The sequence below is a fragment of the Hippoglossus hippoglossus genome, chromosome 10 (genome assembly GCF_009819705.1).
Source record: "Hippoglossus hippoglossus isolate fHipHip1 chromosome 10, fHipHip1.pri, whole genome shotgun sequence".
NCBI lineage: Eukaryota > Metazoa > Chordata > Actinopteri > Pleuronectiformes > Pleuronectidae > Hippoglossus > Hippoglossus hippoglossus.
This window is the reverse complement of record NC_047160.1, coordinates 24,281,368-24,307,640: the sequence shown is the minus strand read 5'-3', so window position 1 is coordinate 24,307,640 and position 26,273 is coordinate 24,281,368. Positions and strand designations below refer to the sequence as shown.

Sequence of the window (26,273 nt, the reverse complement as noted above, 5' to 3'; positions counted from 1 at the left end):
TACTCGTTATGGTCGCTCATTTCTCTCACACACACACACAACACACACACACAGAGAGACACACACACACTGAGGGCCTCTGCAATATGGAGACTATTTGGTGTTTGGGAACATCCCGATCTAGCCGCGTTAAAGCCCAGGGAATAAACTATGGTGCATAGTTTTGTGATGACTTGTTGGCTGGTGAGTGGAGTGGGAGGTTGTGTGTGTGTGTGTGTGTGTGGAGGGAGGGTGGGGGGGGTTAGCAGGAGAGTTACTTCCTGTGAGAATAAGTCATGGAAACGTGGAGGCCGTGTTGATGCGAGGAGCTTCGGGGCTCATCGTGTCAATGACCTGCGTTGTTTAGGACTCAAGGTTACCGGGGAGAATCGCAGCGATGGAACCCTCCGAGAATGTAAACAGTGACATTTGGAGCCGTTTCTGCTCAGTGCTGAGTTTCTTGTGTTTTCTACCAAGAATTCCAGACGCAGCATGAACACACACACACACACACACACACACACACACACACACACACACACAACACACACACACACACACACACACACACACACACACACACACACACACACACACAAGAAAAGCAGAAGAACCCCCCCCACTCAGTTGATCAATCAAGACGCCAGACAGTGCTATTGTTTCATTAATTAATATATTTCTGCATTAAAGTTTAACATAGTTTTCTTTTGTGCCACCCTTAATTTTTCAGTAAGTATTTGATATTTTGTTATATTCAGACATGAGTAAATTTAAGACTGTCCTCTTGCAATAAATATCATAAAATAATAGAGCTTCACATAATAATATTTTTACAACAAAAAATGGTTTTAACAGACATTTTTCTTTTTTTTCAAAAAAATAGCCAGAATTCCTCTTATGGATTTTTGAGCATACAATGTACACAAAAATAAAAATAAAACAAAAAAAAAATTGAAGAACATGGGAGAATGCCACAGAATGTGTGTGTGAAGAGTTTCCGACGACGGGTTGGAAGGACGAGAAACATATCCAAGTGGGAGGAAATACTTTGAGATGGATGTGCTTTCGTTTATGCAACATGAGCAGAGGAACCACCGGGGGTTTGTTTTTCTGTGTGGTAGCAACCGATAATTCAAACATACCTGCTCGCTATGAAAACCAGGTAACAGCTACATATTTGCCCTACAGAAGATCGTCCTTCACAGATTTGGTGAGAGGCAGTTTCCCGCCGGGCCACACAGACCGGGGGAAACCACCCGACCTAAAAACGGAAGAAAACCTTTTTCTCATATATATATATATTATATATATATTAAAAATAAAAAGTAGTGTTAATGAGGAGCCGAGGATAGACATAGAAAACAGTTAAGGCAAACACTGGTCTGTAAAAACATGGTCCTGATCCAGAGAAAATAAAAATAATTGAGTGGTTTTCGTTACTCCGTTGCTCAGCTCCTTACGGCTCTGCAGCGAGGAGGGGGGGTGGGGGGGAGGTGCTAAGAATGTTTGATAAACATTAATTTGTGACTATCATCGGTCATTATCATTGTCATCATTAGATCCACGTCAAGTCTCCCGCGCACACAGCGCAGTCACAAACACACAGGGGCGATCAGGAGGGTTTCTCCTGGGTCTGTCGGTCCAGCTCTCCAGTTTGCATACACAGTGTTGGAGTTCTTGCAGCGACAGCCGGGCCTGTTCACCCGGTCGTGGCAGCCCTGGCACGCCTTCAGACACCCCTTGACAGGCAGGTAGCATAGCAGACAGGGGAAGAGTACCGACATTAATCCCATGCACAGGAAACGAGAGCAGCAGTGGGAGCGTGACAGCGAGCAGGGGTGGTCCGCACACGAGTCCCCCTCATCGTCATTGGAGCAGTGGTAGAAGATGCCCTTAACCAGGCACATGCAGGTGCCGTGGCTCCAGCGCGCTCTCGGGTGAGCAGAGGCACTGGCCGTTACACGCCAGGTCACGAGGGCAGGCTCCTGGGAGCCGTGCAGTCACTGCACTTGCACTTCCCACAGCGCTCACAGATGAATTGGTGGCCGGCAGCAGCCACCACCCCGTTGCCACTGCCGGTGAAGTCTGATTTCCCTTTGCCCTGGGGCTTGAGTGGAGCCTCTAGTGGAGGCTGGTGGAAGTGAGGTCCCTGCTGGGGCTGCAAATGGGCCTTGGGCTGAGTCCTAACAGGCCGCTCCGCTCGAAGGTGGTGCGGTAAGCTCGTGCTGGACCTGGTGGGGGGTGAGCGTGCCAAGAGTCCCTGCTCAGAGGAGGCGCTGCTGTTGCTCCCTGAACTGGCAGCACTTCCTGTGCTAGTGGAGCGGCTGAGTCCTGGGGCCCGGGACCCGCCGTACTGCTGTCCCCCGGCCACAACCACCACGCCGCCCCCGACAGTGATGGTTGGTGACCTGATGGCCGGTGCTCATAATTGTTGTTCACATTAACGAGGATGACCTCGTGAGTTCTCTCCTGCTTGTCCTGAGGCCTGGGGGGCATGCGGGGCGCAGGGGGCCTCGTACCACCGAGGGCCCCTCGGTGTACTCGTTGTTGGAGCGGATGGCCTTGATTTGGTCCAGGGAGAGAATGGCGGCATGCTGGAGCTCCCGCTCGTAATCCGACCTCTGCGGCTCTCTAGGGAAGGGTTGCTGGATCACCACTAATGAACCGCCGGGGCCATGTTGACTTTGGGAGCTCCATCTGGGGGGATCACCACTTCCGACATTCACCGTAGACTTGGGCATGCATCGGAAAACCTGCCAGGGGAGGAAGGGGAGGCCAGGGGGGGGGGGAGACAAAGGAGAGGCAAGGAGGGAGGGGACATCATCAGAAAGAGCCAAAACATGGCACAACAGGAAAACCACAGTGTGTCCTGATGGAAGAGGGTGAACATGGTTTCCCACACAGACCAGTGAAAACCAGCTTATATCACATCATTAACACTGTTCCTGAGGAAGGGAAGAACGATTCTGCAGGAACAGTCCATGTGGATTATGTTTTAAAGTAATATAATAATAACTACACGAGTTGTCTAATTTGTTTTCAAAGTTGATCCAGACTTTGTGTTCAGATCCTGTAAACATGACAATCTGTCACTTTCGTTAACTGAAGCAACCTGGTGGAAAAAAAGTTGACTATTAACGAGACTTGTGTCGCTTCCTCTCCAATACGCACACATCCAAACTTCAGTGGAGCCCTGCGAATACTTCCCCTGCTCATTTACATTTGTATGACTAGTTAACATTTAAATGCACCGCGGCGACGAAATGAGGACACGATCCAAGGGAACTAAATGAGCGGCCTCACTTAGTATTCTATTACTACACCAGAAAGGGTTTCAGGGAAACGGGGACAAAAGTAGAGGAGCGAAAAAAAAACTTTAAGGTCAAAACAAGTTCCGACCAAAATACAGAAGAGTGAAGACTGAACTTCAAAGTTGTCAGATTAAAAACTTCACCTGCTTCTATTTAAGAGTTAATTTAAAAAGGAAATTATTTATCATACGTGTGTTTTTTAATGCCATGAACACTATTGGGAATTTGGGTTGAAGTCCTCGGGGATGTTTCAGAGCAACGTCGAACTACACGAGGCCAAAAAAACTAATAAAGTTTGGATGAACTCGAATCAAACCTGCATCAGAGTCAAAGCCAAAAACGATCGATTCCTGCTGCTTCGGCTCTTTACGCACAAAACTCCTGATATTCATCAAAAGCTCCGCGCGTCAAAGTGCGCACCAGTGAAAAGGAGCAGGCGTCGTGCGCAGGAATAAAAAAGATCCCATTAAAAAAAAAAAAAAAAACACAACGAGAGGAGACATTCAGAGGACGCGTCCAAACAGACGGAGGAAAAAACTTATGAATGAAACAACCGCCGCGGGGGGAGGGGTGTTTGTTACAGGCACAGCCGCAGAAGGACACGGGGCATGGAAATCTATCAACTTCATCCACCGATCGCCATGAATCTCACCCGCTGCGGGGAAGGGTTTCCGTGCCAAACGCGCACAGCACAGCACGGCACGGCACGGCACGGAACGTCTTCAGCTTCGTGCACCAGCCGCAACTTCACGTCCTTATTTCGGCTACAGCGACGCAAAAATAATTACGATCGTTGCGTTCGCTGCTATCGCGCAATAACCCCCCCACACACAGTGAAACAAGAACAAAATGCGTAAAGTAAAGAGTGAGAGAGTAAATGTGATGCGTACCTATATGCAACCATCCATAACGTCGAATCCTCAACCAGAGATAAGCCTAGAACTCCATCCAGAGGGAAGGGGCAATGTCCACGCGTAAAGTGTGAGGGCTAATGCATAACATTCACAGTCCTGTTAATCCAAGCGCGACTGTATCCCTGTGCGTTATTATTCCCTCCTCTCGGTGGCGTTGAAGAAAGTTCAGCGCGGGTTACGCATGCATCGGTTCCAGGGGGTAAAAAAAAACACAGTAAATCCACGATGGAGCTCCGGTGGAGGGAGGACAGGCACCCGGGAACTGCTGCGCACTTGGGGAGAGAGAGAGAGAGAGCGAGGGGGGGGTGGTGGGGGTGGTGGTGGGAGGCCGATCTCTGAGCGAGACAGCCCCAGTTCTGCAAAGTCCCGTTGTGGGAGAATTCAAACCAAAAAGGAGGATTCGGGGGTTAAAATCCAAGCGTTTCTCCTGTTCGGTGCGTCTGCAGGGAGGTGATCGGATCTGGGCTCTGGTTCGGTCCTTATCGTTGCGGGGAACCAGGCGCTTTCTTGTGCATGTATAAAAAAAGAAACCGCGTCGTCGGGTCTGGGACGGCGGCGCGCGCTCTGCTGCTTCCGCGGGCCTGTTCAGCACTGAATGAATGGAAGCGCAGGGCTCAGTGTTTGCTCCACAAGCCAACTCCCATTGGCCCATTCACTCCACTGAAAAAGGATACATCGCAATCCGCTTCCTGATTCATTGGGCAGATGTAGAAGGCCGGGCGATAGAGATGTGCGCGCGAGTTAAGGTGGAACGGCGTTTGGTTTTTCTTTTATTCCACGATGAGGGGCTCAGGGAGGAGGAGGAGGAGGAGGAGGAGGAGGAGGAGGAAGAAGAAGAAGAAGAAGAAACACACACACACACACAGCTAGTTTCCGTTCCTGTGGGTTATGAATAATGATGTGAATAAAGTTCAGTGTGACTCAAAGTATTTGTCATAAGCGCGTCATTTGTTAGCATTCTTACTGGTGCGTGACGAGGCCGAACCTCCAGGGAACAAAACACCTACTTAGATTTGAGTAAAAAATGTGAGATATAAACTGGAAAGGTCATTTGTTCATATAACAGATAAGTTATTATAAGCCCTGTTATACCATGAATATAACATGAAGAAGTGAATAGACTCTGATCTTGTGCTGGAATAATCATCTGTGATTATAGAAGTTAAACTCAAAACTATCATGAGAGTTACAGAGAATTTGATGAACTTTAAATGAAGCAAAAAATGAGTAAAAGACGTTTTGAAAACATCTTGTTCTTCAGATGACAAAAGTTTTATTGACTAAAGAAAGAAACAAGAAATCTGGGATTAATTAAAACAATCTGAGTGAAGCGAGGAGTCGTGAACAGAACCAGGTCCTTTAATACAACCTTCAGTTTTAATAACTCTGCATAACAGACACTTACACTCACATTGATAGGAAATGATAAGTGAATTTAGGTCAAGTTTGCCTGTGTGATTTCAGGGAAGTGAGGGAGTAAAACATCAACAGGATGTCTTCCCTCCTCTCTGGAATGTTCCCATTACGCACATTTACGCGTGACACCGGAGGAACCAAACCTCGGTGGTGATGAGTCTGCAGCTCTGATCCGTCCACTCACACAACATCTGATGACTTCTCATGGGTCCGGGCTGTGGGAGGTGGGGGGGGATTTCTTTTTTTTTGTGTGTTTAAAAAAAAAATCCCGGACCACCTTAAGAAAACGCAGCCCTGCAGCCAGGGGAAAGACTCCCCCTCCCCTCCCCCTCTCTCTCTCCCTCACCTCCCTCCCCCCCTCTGTTCCTGACTGTCTGGTTTGATTGGTGTGGCGGATGCGCTACATCCGGATCCATGAGAAAAGGAAGTTCAATACAAAGTCAATTTATCCCATTCAAATGGAAAAATCAATAGATGAATGACCCTCGGTGCCATCTCGGGTCAGCACATGCGTAAAGGAAGAATGCGTAAAAGGCGCAGGGAGAGTGAGCGCAGTGATAAGTGGCTCCGTGGCGCAGGAGCCGTTCTAGTGTTTTTTTCTCTCCTGGTAAATGTGAAGTTAAACTGCAGCTTCTCCCTGATGCTCGGTCCCCGCGCAGGCCGACAGATGGCCGCCCGGACCCCGGCTCTTAGTGGTCGGAAGTGCGGACGGAAATCTCACGATTACAGCAAATTAGCTGATTTTCCATGGATGTGATGAATGTACCAGCCGCGGCTGTTTTTTCTCCCCGCGGATGGAGAACAGCAGCTCCACACACACTGAGGGTTTAGGAACCTCCAGAGGTCCGTGAAGGGTCCTCACGTCCTCACACACAAATCTAATCCAACATTTACCTCCAACAATGGAAGATATTCTGACGAGAGGATTCTTTCTCTCCACATCAATCAGTTTTATTTATTAACTCATGGATTTTTTAAATGTTCATATACAGGCCTGGTCTTTCTTTTTGAAAGTATTAAACAAACTTGTGAATTAACTGTGCAGTTTAATGCAAGATTCCATTCAGATGTTTTTTCAAAGACACACAATACTTAAATGAAAACATGCAGCTCAGACAGATTCTGTTCGGGTGTGAAGCTGAAACCTGAGTTAAAACGGACCAATGGGTGGAGAGAATTTAAAATCCTATCAAAGGAGTATTTTGCAGTTTTTATTCTGCTGTAAACTTAGCATCAGAAATGTCCAAATGCTTATTAACTTATTTACTTTGTCCTGAAATGTTCATTTTTATGATGAGGAAAAGACAAGACAACTTTAGACCAAACATAAATAATGCATTTATTACATTATTAACATTTTTAAATGATCAAAAATAAGAAAAAATATAACAACACTGTCCTTTGGAGCTGTTTGAAACTTACATTGTCAATAACAGCAAACATGTCATCTCAGGAAACTACATTTTGTATTTGTGGACTCAAAAAGCAGTTACCACTTTTATGTTGCAGCTATAAAAATACAAAACTTAAACATATAAGTTGGCCGAATAAGCTGCAAAACAGAAATCCTTCCGTTTGCCAAAATCCACATCGGCCAATATTCAGCTGGATGTTTATCAGTAACTTCTCCAGCAGATTGAGGCAGATTAAACCTGTATTTTATTTTTTTTAAATAACAATAAAACTACAAAGAAAAGCTAAATTCTTGGTTTTGAATGTGTCCTTGCGGCGTGGTCAGAAGAAGCCCAGTCCGCTGTGCCGCTGCTGATAGCTGATATACGACTGGATGAGAGAGAGTCGGGGATCCGAGGCTTCACAGCGTTCAGGGCACTTTCAAAGTGTCCTGGCCTCGATGTGCTGGCTTTGATGTCCTCCTGTAGGGCCGTGAGGGCGGCCTCTCTGCATACTGCTGTTATCTGGGACAGGAAACAGACACAGACCATTCAGCTGTCAGCCAGTGAACGCCACAGAGGCACGTGGGGCCGCCACAGTCAGAGGCTGGCTGACCGACTTCTGTGGCTGACTGTGGAGGTCACATGAAGCAGTCATTTAAAGAAATATCTGCACATTAAAAGTCCATTGTGGCAGAGATAAAAACTGTATTTAATCTCTGCATCCACTGAGATCTGTGCCAACGAGCCCCGTGAGGCAGAAAATCCACAGTGACAGTCAGTGTCACAGTTTCAGTGGGAACAAGTCGTCATATGATCTTTTCTTGAGGACTGAATCAGCTTCTGAAACGGAAACATCTTCGTCTGCGTCGTCTACGCGTGTGTCACCACTTTTGCTGTGTTCTCATGTCGGATTCCCCCCCATTTCCTGCTGACTTTATACCCGGGGGGGGGCCGGGCGGAGAAAGACACACAGATAATCCGGAGCCTCTCACTCACACATAACCTCATCCGGGGAAAATACAGAGAATCTCCGGAGTTCAGTGCATGTCCTGAAAGCAGCTTGTTCTCAGGTGATAGGAAGAAAACACAGATTTTAATGACCATTTACAGACTTGTGTCCCGTTGGCCACGTAAAGATAGTGAACGGTGATAGATGTTTACAAATCTGAGTTTGAGGAGGAAAATGTAAAAAATCCTTCTGGATGCTTGTGAACAAGTTAAGAAAATCTCTAAGTGCAGTCCGTATAAAAAAGGTCTAACAAGGTCTTAAAAACTTCAATCCCCAGTGAAATGTTGCTCTGTTTACAGCTTGAGAAGAACGTGACAGAGTTGCAAAACACTAAATGGGCAATTTTAGGAAAAGATTAAGTTAAAATTTGGGTTTGGCTCCGAGGCTCCGGAGACCACATTAATAGTTCAGTTTGCTTATTAGTTATTTAACTTGCAAACTAACGAGGAACATGAATGTTTTAAAATGTGGGAGGACATTATAAAATCAGCTGAGACTGCATGTTTAAGAGAGTTTTAGATTTATGTTTTGCCTGCAATGCAACAATACTTGATGGAAAAATATGGTTTCCTGGCTCTGCCCTTTTAAGTTTGTACTGAACTAATAGGATTATTTTCTGCCTCCAGAGCTGCTCCTTTAATGAGAATGTCTGTTTAACCAACTATACTGATCTGCCGTGTCTACAGTGTAAATACAGTAGTCCTCCTGCAGCCTCGACACTGCAGCACTGATTAGAATTATGCAACAGGCTGACATTGGCGGAGTGCTGCAAGGTGACTTTGGGGAGAGATTCTGCACACGCCAGAGGAGTGACTCACTTCCGAATCAGCGGCGAATGGCTGACGGAGGCCAGGCACCTTTCCCAGCGGTGCCACCCTCCTCTTTTTCTAGAAGCACGGCTTTGGTTTCGGAGAAGCCGGGGGAGCTCGCACAACCTTCCTCGCAGGGAAGAACCGTTAGCATGAGCACTGATAACGTCCGAGGTTAGCGGGACACCGCAGTCATGTATGCAGCGGAGCCGTGAGATATGAACAGTGGAAAGTTGTGCACGACGAGCAATGTGGGTCCAAGGGAATTGTTCAGTGGCCTGAAGCGCTGACAGTCGCAGCTGCACCGTGTGGCACATGCAAGCTGGTAGGAAAACCACTCAGTGTGACGGAAAACAGTTAACAACTGAAGACTGGGGGCAAGCGAAGGAAACAAAACCAAAGTGTGTTCATAGCGATGTTCTACAAAGCTCCACATCTTCACAGCTCATCGTGATAAATTCCTCAAGTCTATTAAACTCTGTTGGAGCGATAAACACACTTCTTCCTTTAGGAAATTCCCCCATTTGGTGTTTTTGATGATGAGGTGGAAGGAAACTCTGTCTAACTCATCACCAAGAAATCTCTCATAGGTGTTTAACCACCTAAGGCTCAGTAGGAATCTCCTGAAATACTACTAGAACCTCCTGAATGACCACCTGAACCTCCGGAAAGCTCACAAGAAACCCTCTGAAGGACTTCTGGGACCTCTTTGAGGACCACTACAACCCCCAAGTCTCCTTAAACCTACTAAAGGACCCGTGGAACCTTCTCAATGACCATCAGAACCTCCGGAAAGGCCTCTAGAAAACTCGTCACTGACCACTACAATCTCAAACCTTCTTAATGATGACTCAACTATCTGAAGAACCTCATGAATGTCCATTCAAACCTAAAGATCCATAAACAACCTAAAGAAACTAAAGAACCTTTCCATCGATCACTAAAACACCACGAGATCCTCTTATAACCTGGTAACTGACCCCTGAGGCCATAAGTTGTACAAACTTAATACATGTTTTTATCGATTTAAATAATTCTGTTTGGTGAATAATCTTCTTTCAGTGCACAAAAAAACCCTTTTTGCATGAAAATGATCAACAGCATGACGTCATCTTTGTGGGAACGGGGGAAAGCGCAGAGCTGAGGTTAAAGCGTTCGACAGTCATGGTGTTTTTCAAGGCTAGAGAGTGAAATGAGGGGAGATGGATGTTTGAATGTTGCTCTGGCCCAGCGAGCAGCTCGGGACAGGTGCTTTGCAGATGTCAGGATGTGAGGCCCTTCGTCCCCCCCCTCTTCTTCTTCTGTTTCAAGCCAGTGAGCAACATGATTTAAGCCGGGTAAACACACAGGGCCGGGTTAATTTTGTATGAGGGCTTCCCATCATTCAAGTAATTTAGGCCTGTCAGTAATAATGACGGAAAACAATGAAGCCATGCATCCCGCTTCCCTGTTTACAAACGGAGCGAGGGCGAGCGAGCAGAGGACCAGAGTGGGTGAGAGAGAGAGAGAGAGAGAGAGAGAGAGAGCGAGAGAGAGAGAGAGAGAGAGAGAGAGAGAGAGAGAGAGGGGGGTGCCACATGTTGAACAATGTGATTTCGGGATGTTTCCGAGCAACATCCACAAACAGGAAGAGACAAACACTGCAGCATAATCAAACTGTAATTTCTTATTTAGGTTGAAACTCGACTGACGAGACCCGTTGGCCTCAATGTCATGATTCAACAGTTAATAATTATTTGGTTGTTTACTTCCACAACACCCCTCGGGTTTGTTAAAAAGAGAGAGGGGGGGTGGGGGGGGGGGGGTTGGATGTCCGGAGCTGCTCTGAAGTACACAAACGAAGTGCGCACACATACGCACACAGGCCCCCACATTCATGCTCAGCCGGGTTTATGAGCGGGTCTGTGGAAGCGATCAACAAGCCAGTGTTTCCCGCTGAGTGTTTGCCCCGAAAAAAAACATCAAGCCACAAAGGCAAACAGGGCGAGAGCGAGAGAGCGGGTTTGTTTGTCAACGGGAAGGCATTCCTAGAGCCGAGCCAAACGTCCAGCTCCGACCCCCCCCCCCCCCCCCTCCAGCACCACCTTGATACCCCTCAACCCCCCCCCACCCCCCAAGAGGCAACCTACACCCCCCCCCCCCCTTCAGATGGGCCCCTTGCACTTCTGGGAAGGAAAACGAGGAGGAAGGAGAAAACTGCAAATGTACAGAAATGAGATGTGTCTGTGTGTTTGGGCCGGGGGGGGGGGGGGGGGTTCAGTGGTAAAGAGTGCTGAATTGCATGCGGGCCAAATAAATTATAGATATCTGTCCTTTATTTAAAATTTTATTGCCACGCAGACCTTATTTTTCATTCCCCTTCATAAATTATGTCAGCAATCACTTAAATACACGGAGGGGGCAGAGCTGATGCATTGCAGCGGGCCGCTCTGGTGATGCCGGCGAGCTCAGAGTTCCTGGTCGTGGCAAAGTGCCAGTCGTCAAAATGGCAAAGCAAACGAATAAAAAAAATAATAATTAAAAAGCAGCACTCATCAAGAACCTCTCAGTTCGGAGACGGACTGAAAAACCTGCTGACTCAAGACGAACCCAGGAGTCCGTCTGGTACCGAGTCCAAGAGAGAGGTTTTCATGACGGAGCACAAAATGTACAGAGAGCTGCTCAAGTGGAAAACCTTAATAGTCACAAATAGTCAGTGAACATTGATCCTTGATGGATTCATTCAGCAGATAGTTGGATTCTTGGCGACACCCAGCTCCTCGTATTGCAAATGCGCCTCTTTTGGTTCCAGGGTGCAGGAGACAGGATCTGTCATTAACACGCCCACTCGCTGGGACATTTTCTGGACATGAGGACTGCCGGCAGGAAAGTCTCTTGAACATGTGTATTCTCACACACAGCTTCTCTGGACAATTTCAGGAAAATGTCCAGACGTCAGTGTGAAGTCTGAAAGCAGCTAAACAGAGACCAACAAACCCACATAGACACTGAGGGGTATTTTTTATTTGATTATTTTACTGCTTTCTATAGTAGGCCATGAATTCTAATAAACCAACCTGGCTAAATAATTAATAAAGGGGAAATGGCTGTATCCTTTGTTGTAAGCATTAGTAAAAGTGATCTCCACTGAGACGAGCCCTTAGTCACAGCTCCTAACACATAGTGACAGGAGGAGGCAGAGGATTTCGGTCAGTGACGCCACGTTAATGGGGTTACGACATGAGGACGGGCACGTGCAGGGCTCGGGGCTGCAGGCCCTCGCTCGCCTCCTGTGCTCCCGGTAATTAGGGTGCCACAACGTGAAGCTCTGGATACAACAGTGGCCTTTATGCTCCACCGGTCACCGCATTGCACTTCCCTCCGCAGCCACAACTGCACGTCATGCTGTCTGACTGCACGCAGCTCACCCGTTGGGTATGTACACTGTATGCAGAGTGATATACTGCAGCGGCCCCAGCGCTGAATGTGAGGTCCTGTTGTCCTTGTAAGATAAGACAACACCAAACTTTAAAATGACTCCAGAGAGGAAATTAGCCCGTTGTGGCAGCGGGTGGGAACAAGACACTGCAAAGAAAAACAGAATATAAATAAGAACATAGCCAAGTGGGGGGGCTGCATAAACACACCTGACACTTTTTAGCACCAGAACATGGCGAGGAAAAAATTTACGAGCGGAATAAAAAGTCGCGAGTATCAACATTCGGATGGAGAATGTATAATTACTACAGTTATGACCTCAAGTGGTGTTGAGCGCAAGAAAAACAACAAGTGAAAATGCGCAGCATGAAGATGGACACGGCCAAACGATATCTAAGAAACAAGAAGGTAAATAAAGTCACAACACATATCGTAGCTAGGATATGTAACTAACGAAGGCCGTGAGTAGAGTACAGTGACTACAGGCCCTTGAAAACAAGAATACATAACACACCACGAGTTTAAAGTAAAGGAACTGGAACTCAGACAAACCTCGGTCAACAACAGTCCCCTCAAATCCAAAATATACACTCTCATAGATATCAGCTCCTTAAATATCCATCAATATCCATGAATTACTCACACAAACTTCACAATCTGTGATAATGTCCATGTGGTCTCGTGCACAAGTGAAGGGACGATGGAGCACGAGATGAAAAAGGCAGGTTGGTGCGGCGTCAGCAGTAATTGGGGCGTTCCGACCTTTACCTGTGGTCACAAGGCGCTGAAATGAGGTGGCTGGACTTAGTCTTAGAGACTGGGTGATGGATTTGACATCTGGAGGGAGCTTTGAGTAGAGCTGCTACTCCTCATGTCAAAAGGGACTAGGTATCTAGTCAGGATGGTGGTTTATCGGGAACACCCAACCGGGAGGAGATGTTAGGGTTGACCCAGAACTCTCTGGAGGGACCACATATCTCATCTGACCCGGGAACGCCTGGGGAGAAGGACATCTGGAATACCCTACCTGGCCGGGTACCTCCAACGACCTGAGCCTGGATAAGCGAACCACCATGGATGGAGAGATGTCTGAATCCACGCCAACGTTTAATGGGTTCGTTCCAATTTTCGTGGGAATTCGTTCGTATAGCTTTTGTGTAATCTTGCTGACAAACAAACTAACAAACCAACGTTAATACTCCGCCGCCAAGCCGCTGATCACACACAAATCAAATCATGCACACTGACAGCAAACTGCCCCCCCCCCCCAGGCACGCGGTGACATTCCAAAGCCCTTTACATGCTTCCTACGCGTTTGCACCTAAATAACTGTGCATTTCCATATTTTTCCGCTCAGCTTCTCCCTGGAGAAGGTGAGAAGGGGCGCGTGCCACGAGACAACCTGTTCAGCGTGACGAAAATAAACCGTCCTGGAGAGGTGGAGCGGGTGGTGCAAAAAAAAAAGAAAAAGAAAAAGCCTGCGACTGCTGGCAGCGCATACCAGCGTTCTCAGGTCAAATCTGTCTGGTGTACTTTTTCGCTTCCTACTTCAACAAAGGAGCTCAGTGAGTGTATCAGACGCCCTTAATGAAGGGCTTGTTAGCTGGGCTACCGGCAGCAGATCCACTAGACCCAGAGTGTGTGTTTACTATCAATCCGCCCTTGTGTCTACAGCGGGCTACATCCACTCCCTCCCGCCTCACCCCCCCTCCCTCACACACAAACGGCCACATTTACAGGAGCGAGCCACCCCCCCCCACCCCACCCCCCCACACCCGTCGCCTGCTCCCCCTCGCCTCCCACAAAACCTCTCCTCCATCAATCCACAAGTCCTGCACACATACTTTGCTGCATGCAGACACACACACACACACACACACACTCGACACACCGCACTTACTCATATAATACATAATCCACTGAACTGGCACATGCACACACGTGCACACACATGCAACACGCTGCACACACAGATATGGTTAATAGGCCAATTAACAAACACATAACCACCAGAAAAATAAATCAAACTGCACAACTATGTGTAACCTCACGTACACGTACAGGTACAGATGCATGTACACACAACCGCAACCACACACTTACATACAGTACATATTCATACTGGCTGCAGGCAAACATGCCCAGTATTTAATGTGGGAGTCTTGTACGTAACAAGCTGCATGTTTGATTAATGAGCAGCTCAAGACTAAAGTTTAAGGAAGCAGTCACAGCTCATTCTCTTGTTTTCCTTATGTAACATAACCAGAAAGTCCAATCAAAACATTTACCTTTACTTCTTAACTGTATTGAAGGTGCTGCAGTTTTTGCTCAAGTGCAAAGTCACACTCACAGAACAAATCAAACTATGAGGAATGAAAAGTTGTCATGCAGGGAGTTGATTAATCTTTCAATTGAATTTAAAAGACCAGTAAACTGCATCGTGATAAAAGTTAATCACGGTTTCACAGGAAAATGTTTTCAAGGATCTTTGAACTGACTTTTTCTTTCTCTGACAAACATTTCAATTTAAAAGGATGTCTGCAAAAAAACAATATCAATAAGTTATCAAAGTGGGGGGGTTGCTCTTATGCAAATGGCCCAAGAATTAGCTCCATCCCCCCCCCCCCTCCCCCAACCCCACCACGGTACCAGCACCCTCACCCCGTCACTGGAAAACAACAAAAAGAATCTGCATCCAATTTTCAGAGAGGAAATGAAATAATATATAAATCAAGCGACGTCGGGGGTGCGGAGCCCGAACTCTCCACCAGAAATAAAATGTTTTATCCTCCGAAAAGGCAAAGAGGAAGTGTCTGCAGTGACATGCCTCCGCCAAGAGAAACAAGGCCTGACCACAGCTCCATGTGAAACCTATTTAAGATTACAAGGCGAGAGAGGGACGGAAGGGGGGGGGGTTAAAGAGAGGGAGGTTAAGCGTGGAGGGAGGAGAGTCACGTGGGGAGAAAAGGGGGAGAACGGAAACATGGCACATGATCAGAAATAGAGTGTGTGTCTGTGTGTGTGCGTATGTGTGGTGTGTGTGTGACGTGGATGAACGTTCACATGCTTGTGCTCTGAGCGGAGGAATTTAGAGATTCCATAGAAAACTGTGACGATGAAAGTGTGATCGCTTTCCTCCCCATATGGTACAGCTGAGACATAAAGACCAGAGGAAGATATTACACACACGCACAGACACACAGACACACACACGACGAAATTTCCTACATCTTTATTATCCAATAATATTCCACTTCTCGGCCTAAATGAAATAAATCTCACACTCTGACCGTGTGTCATCGTCTCCTGCACCAGCTGCTGTGTGTGTGTGTGTGTGTGTGTGTGTGTGTGTGTGCTCAAACACAGCTCAGCGTGAACACAGTGTGGGAATTCTGCTGTAACTTGTTGCACCGCAGAAGTTAGTGACAACTCAGAGTTAAGATATAACTTCAAATGCCCCCCCCCCCCCTGCAGCTGTGAGTTATTAACGGTTTTCATGTTGAAGAGGTGATAAAGATTAATGTCAGAGACGTCAGAGGAAAACGTTTTCTTTCATATTTGCAGCGAGACGTCGACCTGAGATAAAAGGGCTGCAACAGAAACATATTTTTCATTATCGATGAATCTTCTGATTATTTTCTTGATTGATCAATTAATCAGTATCTGTAATCGCTCGCAAAAAGTAATGAAAAACTACTTCAGATACAAAGACATCGTCATTTATCTGTTTTCTAAGGTTGTTGGTTTCAAACTTCATGAAAAACTTTACAAATTTATGCACAAAATCATATTTCTTAACATTAACATAAGAGATGTCTAACTTTGTGTTTTGCTGCTCTCGTGCATAAAGTTGTTACCGTCCACGCAGGCCTCATAGTTTCATCTGCAGTTGTGCAAATAATTTCACTCTTTAGTCTGTGTACCTGTCAATCAGAATCTGTTGTGCACGTTTGACCCCCCGCTAACGCCATAGATCAATAACGAATAATTCTATGTGAAACTCTGGATATCTGCCTTTAAGAAGGTTTTTACAGTAACTGTTTGGTGTCGTCGTGTGTGTCGTGACAGAAAAAGCCGTGAGACATGTTTTCCGACAACAAACTAAAGTGTTTGTCATGAAGGTGGAAGATGCTCTGACGTGACTCACTGCTGATGTACCGTGAGCAAAAGGACACGGAGAGGAAACCTCCGACAGAAGCTGCTGAACAACTTCCACGTCAGGCGATTCATTGTTGTCTCAGGCGCTTACGCACCTCGTGTTTTGGAAAGATCCGTGTGGGACAGCACCTGTGCTCAGGCTGCACAGTGTTAAGGTTGTCTGTGTGTGTCTGTGTGTGTGGTGTGTGCATGTGTGTGTATGGGAGTATAGCTGGGCCTTGCCTTTAAGGGCGTATTTGTCCTCGCCCCTTAATCAGACGAATGAAAGCTGCACATTCTCCCTGGACCTGGGAAGGCAGGGATGGCATATTTACCAAACACACCCACACTGAAGTGACCTGGAGACTCAGTATGCATGTGTGTGTGGGTGTGTGTGTGTGTGTGTGCATTTGTTAATGTCAAGGTAGGTGAAACTCCACCTGTGTGATGTGCTCCACTGAAATGTTCCCTTTCCTGTTGGCCCCCATCTTTCATAACATACACAGCAGCTGCATACCAGCAGTGAATGTTCGCATGTTTTACTGGAGCGAGTACAAACAACATACACATACGAGCGTTTTCTGATTTTCACCTTCAACTGAATCTGCTCTGTTTCCAGACCTCGAGGCACAAGAAGGTACAAAAAACGACTCAAGGGTTGATTTTCACTGACAGTTTTCAAAAAAGCACCAGAAACATAAACAAATCGATTCTTCTGACTTGTTGTTTTGCGAGGCAGAAAGCATGCAACGAGAGAGAGAGGCTGCACATTTTCTGTACGTTGTGGCAAACTGATGGATTTTGCTATTCGGTGGCCAAATGATCAGAAGCAAGACACTGAAGGATGTCATACATGTGTTGTACCTGGAACAAGCAAAGTCGACGAATACAGTCTGTACACGGACGTCCGCACAGGGGTGTGTTAGTACCCGAGCAGACATGGGTGGGTGGCGACATTTACATCAGGAGGACCACAGCGGACCCCAGGTGACCCCACCGGCCTGGTGGATCGGGGAAAACTGTAAATTCACCTTTTCTCTAAAGTTACTTTTTCTGAACGGTGCCCCCTGTGGCCACAACTGACTATTACAAGCTAATAGCACAAGAATTCATTATTCAAGATTCTCTTGTGGAAACGTAGGTCAACAAATGATTAAAATCACATTTCAGTTTCTGCATCTATGTAAACATCACAAATATTAGCCATCACTGATATATACCTCTACAACTAACTTTTCATTTATAACAACTATCATTTTTTTTGTTATTTATAAGTAGTTTGGCTTAAAAATGACATATCGTTAAACATCCGAGAGCTCAACTCTTTCCATTTTCATTCAGTCTTTCAAAGGTGAAGATCAGAAACAATATATAACTGAAGCTGAATTCACGGTTGGTCCTTGTCACCGTTTCCTCCTCGACTCCCTTTCTCGTTTTGTCAGCTACATTCAGCTCGCCCTTTCTCTCTTCTCTCTCTCTCTCTTCACCCCCCTTTCTCTCTCGTCCTCTGTTCTACCTTTCGACTCTCCCTTTGGAGACGTTGCCCTCTCAGTGATCGCTGGCCTTTTGGAAATGTTTTATTTTTTACCCTTTATTTAACCCGGCGGCCTCGACTCAGAAACAACATCTTCACAATGACGGGAGGCAGAAGGGCTGCAGAGGGAGGAAGTGAGTCGAGGTGTTTCACAGTCGCTCCGAGCTACAGAGGTGTGAAAGGCTTTTTCCTCGCAGCCTTTGTGGAGCTGTTGACTGTGTTTTCAATGTCGACTGTGTTTTTCTGAGTGGCAGCGTGACCGCTTCTGTGGTCAGCCGGATAGAAAACAAAAAACACACACACACACACACAAACACACACACACACACAAGGCTGGAGGTTAAACCACATTTTGAAAAGTCGCTGCCAACTTCAGACCTCGTCAGACACGCATTCCACTGTAGCTGACATGTTTATTCGATGATGATTACAGATCTTTTCTGCTCCTGAAGTCCCGGAGTGATGGCGTATATATATATATATATAGATATATTATTTTATATATATCTATATATAAAAAATATATATCAGCCTCGTACATTGTGTAATGTCACTTTTATTCGAACAGCAACACGTTTTGTTTTGTTTGATTTTTTCCGCGCCTGTGTCCTTGGTGATACAAATCTTTGCAACAACAAATACCGGGTCGTAAATCAGACAGACAACACACGGAGCCAGAGGAGGAACAGCCACAACCACAACAGGTGTTAAGAGGAAACCATTTGTCTTCCTGTGAGGGTGGTTTAGCTCCGTGTGAGAGTGCGTCATGCTGGTGGTGGTGGGTTGTGTGTGTGTGTGTGTGTGTGTGTGTGTGTGTGTGTGTGTCTGTGTTGTCACGTAGGCCCTATTTGTGATCAAACTCTATTTAGGTCTTTTACTTGATGAAAACAAGCTTCTGTAAATCCACCTTTTCTGCTTAAAGGAGAAATCTGGTATTTCAAACCTGGGCCCTTTGTTTTATAAATGTAGATGCGTCAAACTATTTTGTATTCTGGGTCTTTGCAAAGAATAAGGCAACATCACACATGTCTCGCTTAATGAGGAGAATCATTCTAAAGTGTCATGACACGAGAGTTGCTGCTGGAAGATGGAGGTGGAAGCGTGAGTGAGAGAGAGAGAGTTGGGGAGTTTAGATTTTGACAGAGGGAAATTATTACGGCTTAATCTTAAAGCTTTTGAATTTGCTGGTCATCCCAACTTGTTTGAGTTCAGGGACGAAGAGCTCCTGCAAATTGAAGAGCGACAAAGGAAAGAGAGGCAACAAGCACGAGACGTGTGTAATTCTGCCTGACTGTTGGCAACTGGGCCTATTCCAAAAGCTTTTGGAACTACCATTAATTTACACACCCACACCACATTTATAAAATTAGGGCCCAGGTTGAAATACACCTGAATTCCCCCTTTAAGCGTCTATTTTAAAATGTGCACCGCTGCTTCATTGAGCTCAACGTGGTGACTTGTTGACGAGAAGCGTCAGAGCTGCTCAGTGATCGAGCAGAAGGTGAATATCGAGCATCACATTGACGCTGTTGATCTGCCCGATTCGAACGTCCTGCGTCGGAACAGACTTGCTCCTGCCAGTGTTTTACAGAAAGAGAGAAAGAAAACAGAGCTAAGAAAAACAATTGCCCCGGTGAGTTTGAATGGCCGTCAGCCAGGCGTCACAGACGCCCGGGCCCGGACCAGAGCGCTCTCCCCTGTCGGAGGGAGAAGACCCACCGCTACGGAGGCTCGGGTTCAGTCAGAGGCATCTGTGACAGAACACAAAGATATTCTGATAACGTGCAAAAGCTGCAGCTCCAGTTTTTATTGAAATGCCGTCTCCCCCCCCCCCACCCCCTCTTTCCCTCTTTGGATGTTGTGAAATCCCGAGGGAGGGCACGCAGCAGCCGGGTTGGCACTGCCTGTCAGTTGTCGTCGCCTCGGCGTGTTCTGCATCTAAACGGTGACTTCCAGTTCTGGCCGTTCCGCGCTCACGCAGAGAGATCCCGACTTTTTGTCAACAACTTGTCAGGATCTGCTAAGTGCTCTTTGCTGCGGTGTTTTGGCACCGCACTTCCTGGAGGTCACCTGCCAATCACGCGCCACGGGGAGGTCTGCAGCGTCCACGGCTGATGAAGAGCTGAGTTGTGCACTCTGTGATTATTATAACTTTCTTTAAAGACCGTGTTTCTCTGAACAGCAGAAACATGTCCTGCGCAGTCAAGGATTTTTTTGCAGAGTAAGCAAACACACTTCAACTGTGTTTATAAGTTTATAACAGAATAAACATTTATTTTCATTTCAGATGTGGACTCGGTGATGAGGCGCCGTGCTCATTTACTTATCACTTCACAAGCTGGACTGAATTATGATTTATTATGTTAATAAGGTTTTCACCCCTGGTTGTTTGTTTGTCAGCAGGATTATGTAAAAACTGCTCAACAGAATTCCAGGAAAAAATTTAAATCTGGCCTGGATCTGGACAAAGGGGCGGATGCATTTTCATTGATTTCCCAGGGAATTATTAATGAATCTTTATGAGAAACATCCCTCGGGGAAGAAGGACATATTGATCGAGCAAATAAATGACTTACTACACACTTTACTATTCAGCTGTACACTTTTAATCAGCCCCATTTAACCAAATAAGTACTTAACAAAACTAACAAATGAGTGAAAATCTAAATAGTGGCTGAGTTTAGTCGATTTGGAGTCATCTCATTTTGTAAAAAGGTTAGAAATGGGATGATAAACGGATCTTTGCAGGATCATTACTTCATTATTTCTCTTTTTGATTCAGCTAAAGTGTTAAGAAAGTATCTCTAAACAGCTAATGATAAAAGAAGGATTCATAGTAACAGTTGGTTAAAAAGACAATGTGAAATTTGCAATAAACCCATATTTAAATAAGGATTGGATTAACCCAAAGAGAGCAGCTTGAGAATCAGGGATGAAATATGAGCAACTGTGGTTCGTGCTGTCTTCAAATACAACTTTATCTGTATGTGTTTATGTTTTTTTAAGAACCTTCAGGTTGGAAGTAAATCTCTGAATATCTCAAATAAAAAAAAGTTGTTGTATCGACACCGAGAAGGTTTCAGCTTTTCAGCGAGATTACAAACGTGGCCTGGAACTGACTCTGTGCCTGTGACAGGCTGCGATAAATCCTCCAGGTCTTTTCCTGTCGGGGCTTGATCATAAACAGAAGAGAAAAAAGAAAAGCAGGGAGAGAAGTGGAGAAGCATCACACCTTCCTTCAGCTGCAAGTTAAGCCCTCCTGCTTCTTCTTCTTCTTCTTCTTCTCCTGCTCCTTCGTGACAACACTGCGATTACAGTATCAAATGTTGCTTCTGTTTGGAGGAGTGATGGCAGAGGTGAGGAGCCGCCAGCGGTTTTCTGGGCTGAGCGTGAGTTGAAGGTGGTGTGTGGTGTCAGTGGAGGGTTCAGTGGGAAGGTGAGGGTTGGGAAACCAGGTGTCACTCCGGGCAGGTAGGAAGACAGGTGATTTTAACAAGCTTCAAGCTCTGAGCTGACAACCACGTCCTGCGACCCCCCACCACCTCCTCCTCCTCCTCCACCTCCTCCTCCACCTCCTCTGCCTCCCTCTCCTCCAAAACAAGCCTGAAATCCCAGGAATGTAATTAAAGTCAAAGCTTCAGGTCGTCACTCTGCCAAGACTGAGGCCTGAAACGTGCTCAATGCAGCCGCTTGTGCGTCGCTCCGCAGCCATGTACAGTTTGCTCCGTCCGTAAACACCCGAGTATTAAACCCCTCTGTAACCAAATGAAATGGAGTGGTGAGACAAGGTGACAGGTTTGATCCCTGTACCAACAGAATAAATCTGGGCAGGGAAGTGGTTTGAGATTCAGCTCGAGCTGCAGCTCTGACTGTCTTCACCTGAGCGACAGATACAGACCGCGAGTGTTTCCTCACAGTTAAAACGGCGTTTTAAAAACAAACACAACAGAACTGATCTCCGTCCATACTAACAAATCCGAAAACACATATCACATGACCATTCACGTAGACCAGGCGTGTGCGTACAGGTGTAAACAGGGAGCACATTGTCCCAGTTCCCATGCTTCCCAGTTCAGGTGCTGCCTCCTTCGGTGAATGCTATTGTTTTGTGCATAATTTCGAAAAATGCATTTTCAAAAATATAATCTGTATAATTGTTTATTTAACAATTGGAAAAAAGTAGATTTAGAGAACATATTAGAAACTGAGGTCTAGTGGATCTTGTTTACTGTAAATTGTGGTGATTGGATTTTTCCTGCAGCAGGAAACACAAACACTTTTAGGTTCTTTTAAAGATAATAACCAGCTTTTTGGGGTGTTTTAATACAAAATTAGGTTTTAAAAAAGGACGAGGATCCTTTGAAATTAAACCTAATGATGATGGGAAAGCGAGGCCCTTGACGTCAGAACTCAAAGCCTCTAAGTGAGTATCAGGATGTGACCGATCACCAGTCCTCACGCTGTGTTTGGACATTCACTTGCTTATTTACATGTTGATTTGATGCATTTGTCCCTGGGCGCCCTCGTCTTGTAAACACATCATTATCTGTGAGGAGCTGTTTTCTATATCTGGTTTTCTCTCAAACTTCCCCTCAGTGATCAGGGGAGTTTTAAGTTTCACCCAATCTAATTTGATCCATAGCGTTGGTATGTATCTATCAGCATGACTGTGGCATGTCTTGTGGGGTTTCAAGAAGTCAACGGCAAGTGACTGCAAAACTTCCATTCCACAGATGAGACTCTATACCTCAAACCCCGATGTCAAACCCAACACCTGATAGCGGGGGTTGGTTTCCCTCTGCATACCTCCTCAGGTGGACCCTGCTTAGGCTGCTCTTTGGGTGGGGGCTGCCTTGTCAGGACTCAAGGAGCAGGAGCGCTTGTACTTTGAGGATGTGAGCGGCGGCAATAACCTTCAAGAAGATAATAACCTCAGAAGAAAAGATAGAAAACACATCAACTCCTCTCAGGTCCTGATCAGACTTGATCAAAGTACTGATGGAAGAAAGGCTGGTGTGTTTGTAAATGTTGAAGTTCCTTTAAATGAGGAATAATCTTCGTTAAAGTAAAACAATGTGCTCTGTGATACACTGAAATAAAACTAATCTCCTTCAGGACTGTATGTGCTCTGATCAACTTCCTGGATCCACCTGCATCCACTTCAAATATGACACCAAACAGGAAATTGAATGAACTGAATTAAGGATTTACAGTTTGAAGAATCCAGATAATGGCCTTAACACAAATTGGACCATAACTAATCCAACCTCTATAGGATGAAGCTTTAAATCCCAAATCCCAAATCTAAAGGTGAACTAGGATTGCACTTTACATCTTGGAATAAATATCAGAGATTAGACTAAAATCCAAATAATACAGATCACAAACTTCATCCGGTCTCAAACCTGAGCGGCTGAGAGGTGATTCATTATTTAGGTGATCTGGGGCTGGAGAGTTACTGACTGACGCAGACCAGTGCGTTAGCTTCGGCTCCATCTGAATTACCCAGTCGACGGACGAGGCAGGGGGAGTCATCAAGATAACTTTATACTCTCTACCCCCCAAAACCCCCAAATCTGGATATAAAAAGTTCAGGTATTGTTTTATGTATGAACCCATCTGGCCATCAGATTCAAACCCAGAACCTTCTAGGTATGAGGCTACTTACTATAACCACGGCACAAATTTGAAAAGTAGGTATTCGAGCTCCTGCTGTCTTACGGAAATGAATGAAAGAAACACCGACTAAGAACACATCACAGATCCATGTGTACTCAGCAGTACTGACAAACATGTCACACAAAAAGAATGACTGGGACAACAATCAAATCTGTGTTTTCATAACCTGCCGCGGCGCGTCTGCGTCCGACTCGTTTCAAAAAGCCTCGTTTTTCGGAGGCTGTCAAAAGACAAACACGACATTTCTATCACGTCTGTAACTCTTCAAGTCTAAATATACAACCGGGATTTATATTCAAGGGGGGAAAGATATACTGTTCATCTTATGGGAATGTTTTTTCTTCCTGTCGAATAGTGTATGCACTATGAGTCACGTTGAAGGTCAAAGACAAACACAATTTCTCTGACAAAGAACAAGACAGAGATAGAGAGAACCAGACCCAGAACATAAAACTCCCCAAACCATCAAACTCTGCCACCGGAACGCAGCAACTGGTGGAAACGCTCTTTTTCAAAAACCGTTCCCTATCTCTTATCGTTTCTTATTTGTCCGTGTCCTGGAGGACAGTAGCAGTTCCTCTGCTCAGGAGAGAGACGAATCTGTCACACAAAGTTTGTATCGATTACTCGCAGTCTGCAGTGAGATCACGAGGGCGCTCTGTGACAGAGCACAGACACGACAGAGACATCATGGAAAAGCACGGTAACATCTCTCAGACGACACAGGCACAGTTTCTTTTTGGTGTGGTGGGGGGTGGGGGGCAGCTGAAGTCACAAGGTACCGATTTAATCTTACGAAAGCAGGGTTGCTGGTCTGAATCCTCGTTGCACGCACTATTTGCACGCCACCTTTCCTGACAAGAAACATAAGCTGTTTTCGAAGTTCGGACATTTCCCAGAAATCTTTTCGAAGTGAGAAATGTCAGAGGCAATTGCTCCTGACACTTTTCAGCCTCCTAGAAAATATCTGTGTGAGCCTACTTTGGCTCTTCTCCACAATCAGAACAAATATTAAAACTGTTGCTGTGTTAAAAGATAAAAAAACAAATTCTGGTTTGAATCAAGTTGGTCTTGGGGGAAAACTGCAGCACAAGTGTTAAGAAAGATCTAATTTGACTGAGGAAACTTTTTGAAAACTCAGGCAGAGACATTTGCATCTGATTCCAGTGAGTGAGACTTGAAATTCTGACTGAAGATCTTTTGATTCGTTAAATAAAGAAGTCATTCCTTTAATATCATAAATCTAAAGTATTTGTCTCGCAGGCTCAATGGTCGTGGCTGGTTCAGTGTTATAAATCATTTAAAAGCAACGTAACTCACCTCCGCTCCTGAATATTTGTCTGTCCGTGTGACCAGGTCATCTACAGACACATTTTGGGCCACAGGCATGTAACGGAACTGGAGAGAGAATATCTCCTGTCGGGTCGGAGCATCTGGAAGAGGCACGTAGACGATTCGGTCAAGGCGACCTGGACGCATCAGAGCCTGTGGGACGGAAAGAAGACGGTCAGGGTCTGATTTACTGTCATATTTCATAAAGTGTCACACACAAGTCTGACAAGTTAGGGCTTCTGCATCAATACTGATCATCGGTAAAATGTTCTCTGGCTTCCTTTGGGTGTAGCTCTTTATTTCAAACCTTCCCAGCACATTCTTTGCACATGGTGTCACAGAAATACCGTCAGGACACCAGGACTCTGACCTTTGACCTCCTCCCTGCTTGCTTGTTATAATAGAGATCTGGAAACTGAATCTTACTCCACTCCGGAAGTGACCGCGTCCTTTTTACATGGGACCATGAACCAAATGCCTAAAAGGCAAACTGTGACATTTTAGTTTTCCCCTTCTTGCAGTCGGCGTGGAGACAGTGTTGACGTTATCTGATCAACCCTCCACTTCCTAAAGATCACATCTCCATGACCCCAAAACAGTCCTTGAGTACCCGAAGCCGTCGCTGTCTCGCTTGTCAGACGTCATTAAGTGGCAGGCGCCTCTCACACACAGACAAGCAGACGGACAGACAAATATGCGCCGTCTCCTTTCCACAGCCGTGACAATCTGAGGCACGGCAGAGTATTGTTTGGATTGGATTGCCGATCCCCTTTGACCAGCCAGCCAGTTCAGGAACAGCAGGATTTGTAAAAGAACAAAATGCATTTTCATTTGCCCGTGAATCAGCCTTTTCAATTTCAGAAGCATCAACAGAAAAAACAAACATCAACTGGAACTGACGCTTTCCTTGTTGTTGCTCTTCCAGGATCCAGCGAGGCCTGGTTGTAAAGACAGTGGAGTCCCTGGCTTTGGGCCAGACAGGCCACAGCGGGGCTAAACCCCGGCCAGCGGAGACAAGGCAGGAGACACACGCAGACGCAAGCCATGCAGGAGGTCACGTCAGGAGTGATCAGTGAAGGTTGGAGGGAGCGGACCAGCAGCCTTTGAACTCTCACATAGTCCTCACACTGCGATTCCTGCACAACAGGAGCAACATATCCCTCTAGCCTGACAGTCTCCGTGTGTCTTTTGTATCGTTGCACGTAGACATTTACAGTATGTCATCGATGCTGCTGCTTTCGAACAGTACGTGATTTCCGGGTCAGTTGCTCTGCACATTTTCCCTGAACTTTTCAAAACCAGGTTCCAAGTAAAAATGTCTAAAAAAACTGTGGAATATGTG

At 45.9% G+C, this 26,273-nt stretch overlaps 2 protein-coding genes across 2 annotated transcripts in view; both read right to left on the bottom strand.

Annotated features, from left to right (window-relative positions):
• Nucleotides 1–633: 633 nt before the first annotated feature.
• On the bottom strand, nucleotides 634–4,959 carry spry1 (sprouty homolog 1, antagonist of FGF signaling (Drosophila)). The gene is given in 7 exon segments (XM_034598399.1): nucleotides 634–1,622; nucleotides 1,624–1,898; nucleotides 1,900–1,950; nucleotides 1,952–2,373; nucleotides 2,376–2,495; nucleotides 2,498–2,732; nucleotides 4,181–4,959. Coding segments are annotated over 6 exon segments (1,122 nt in total). The 5' UTR covers nucleotides 2,721–2,732; nucleotides 4,181–4,959; the 3' UTR covers nucleotides 634–1,591.
• Nucleotides 4,960–6,939: 1,980 nt separating this feature from the next.
• The window catches only part of spata5 (spermatogenesis associated 5), a 98,267-nt gene continuing 78,933 nt past the window's right edge, over nucleotides 6,940–26,273 (bottom strand). Inside the window, 3 exon segments of the mRNA XM_034597549.1 lie at nucleotides 6,940–7,414; nucleotides 7,417–7,536; nucleotides 24,920–25,084. Of these exon segments, the coding sequence (XP_034453440.1) occupies nucleotides 7,355–7,414; nucleotides 7,417–7,536; nucleotides 24,920–25,084 (345 nt within the window). The 3' untranslated portion in view covers nucleotides 6,940–7,354.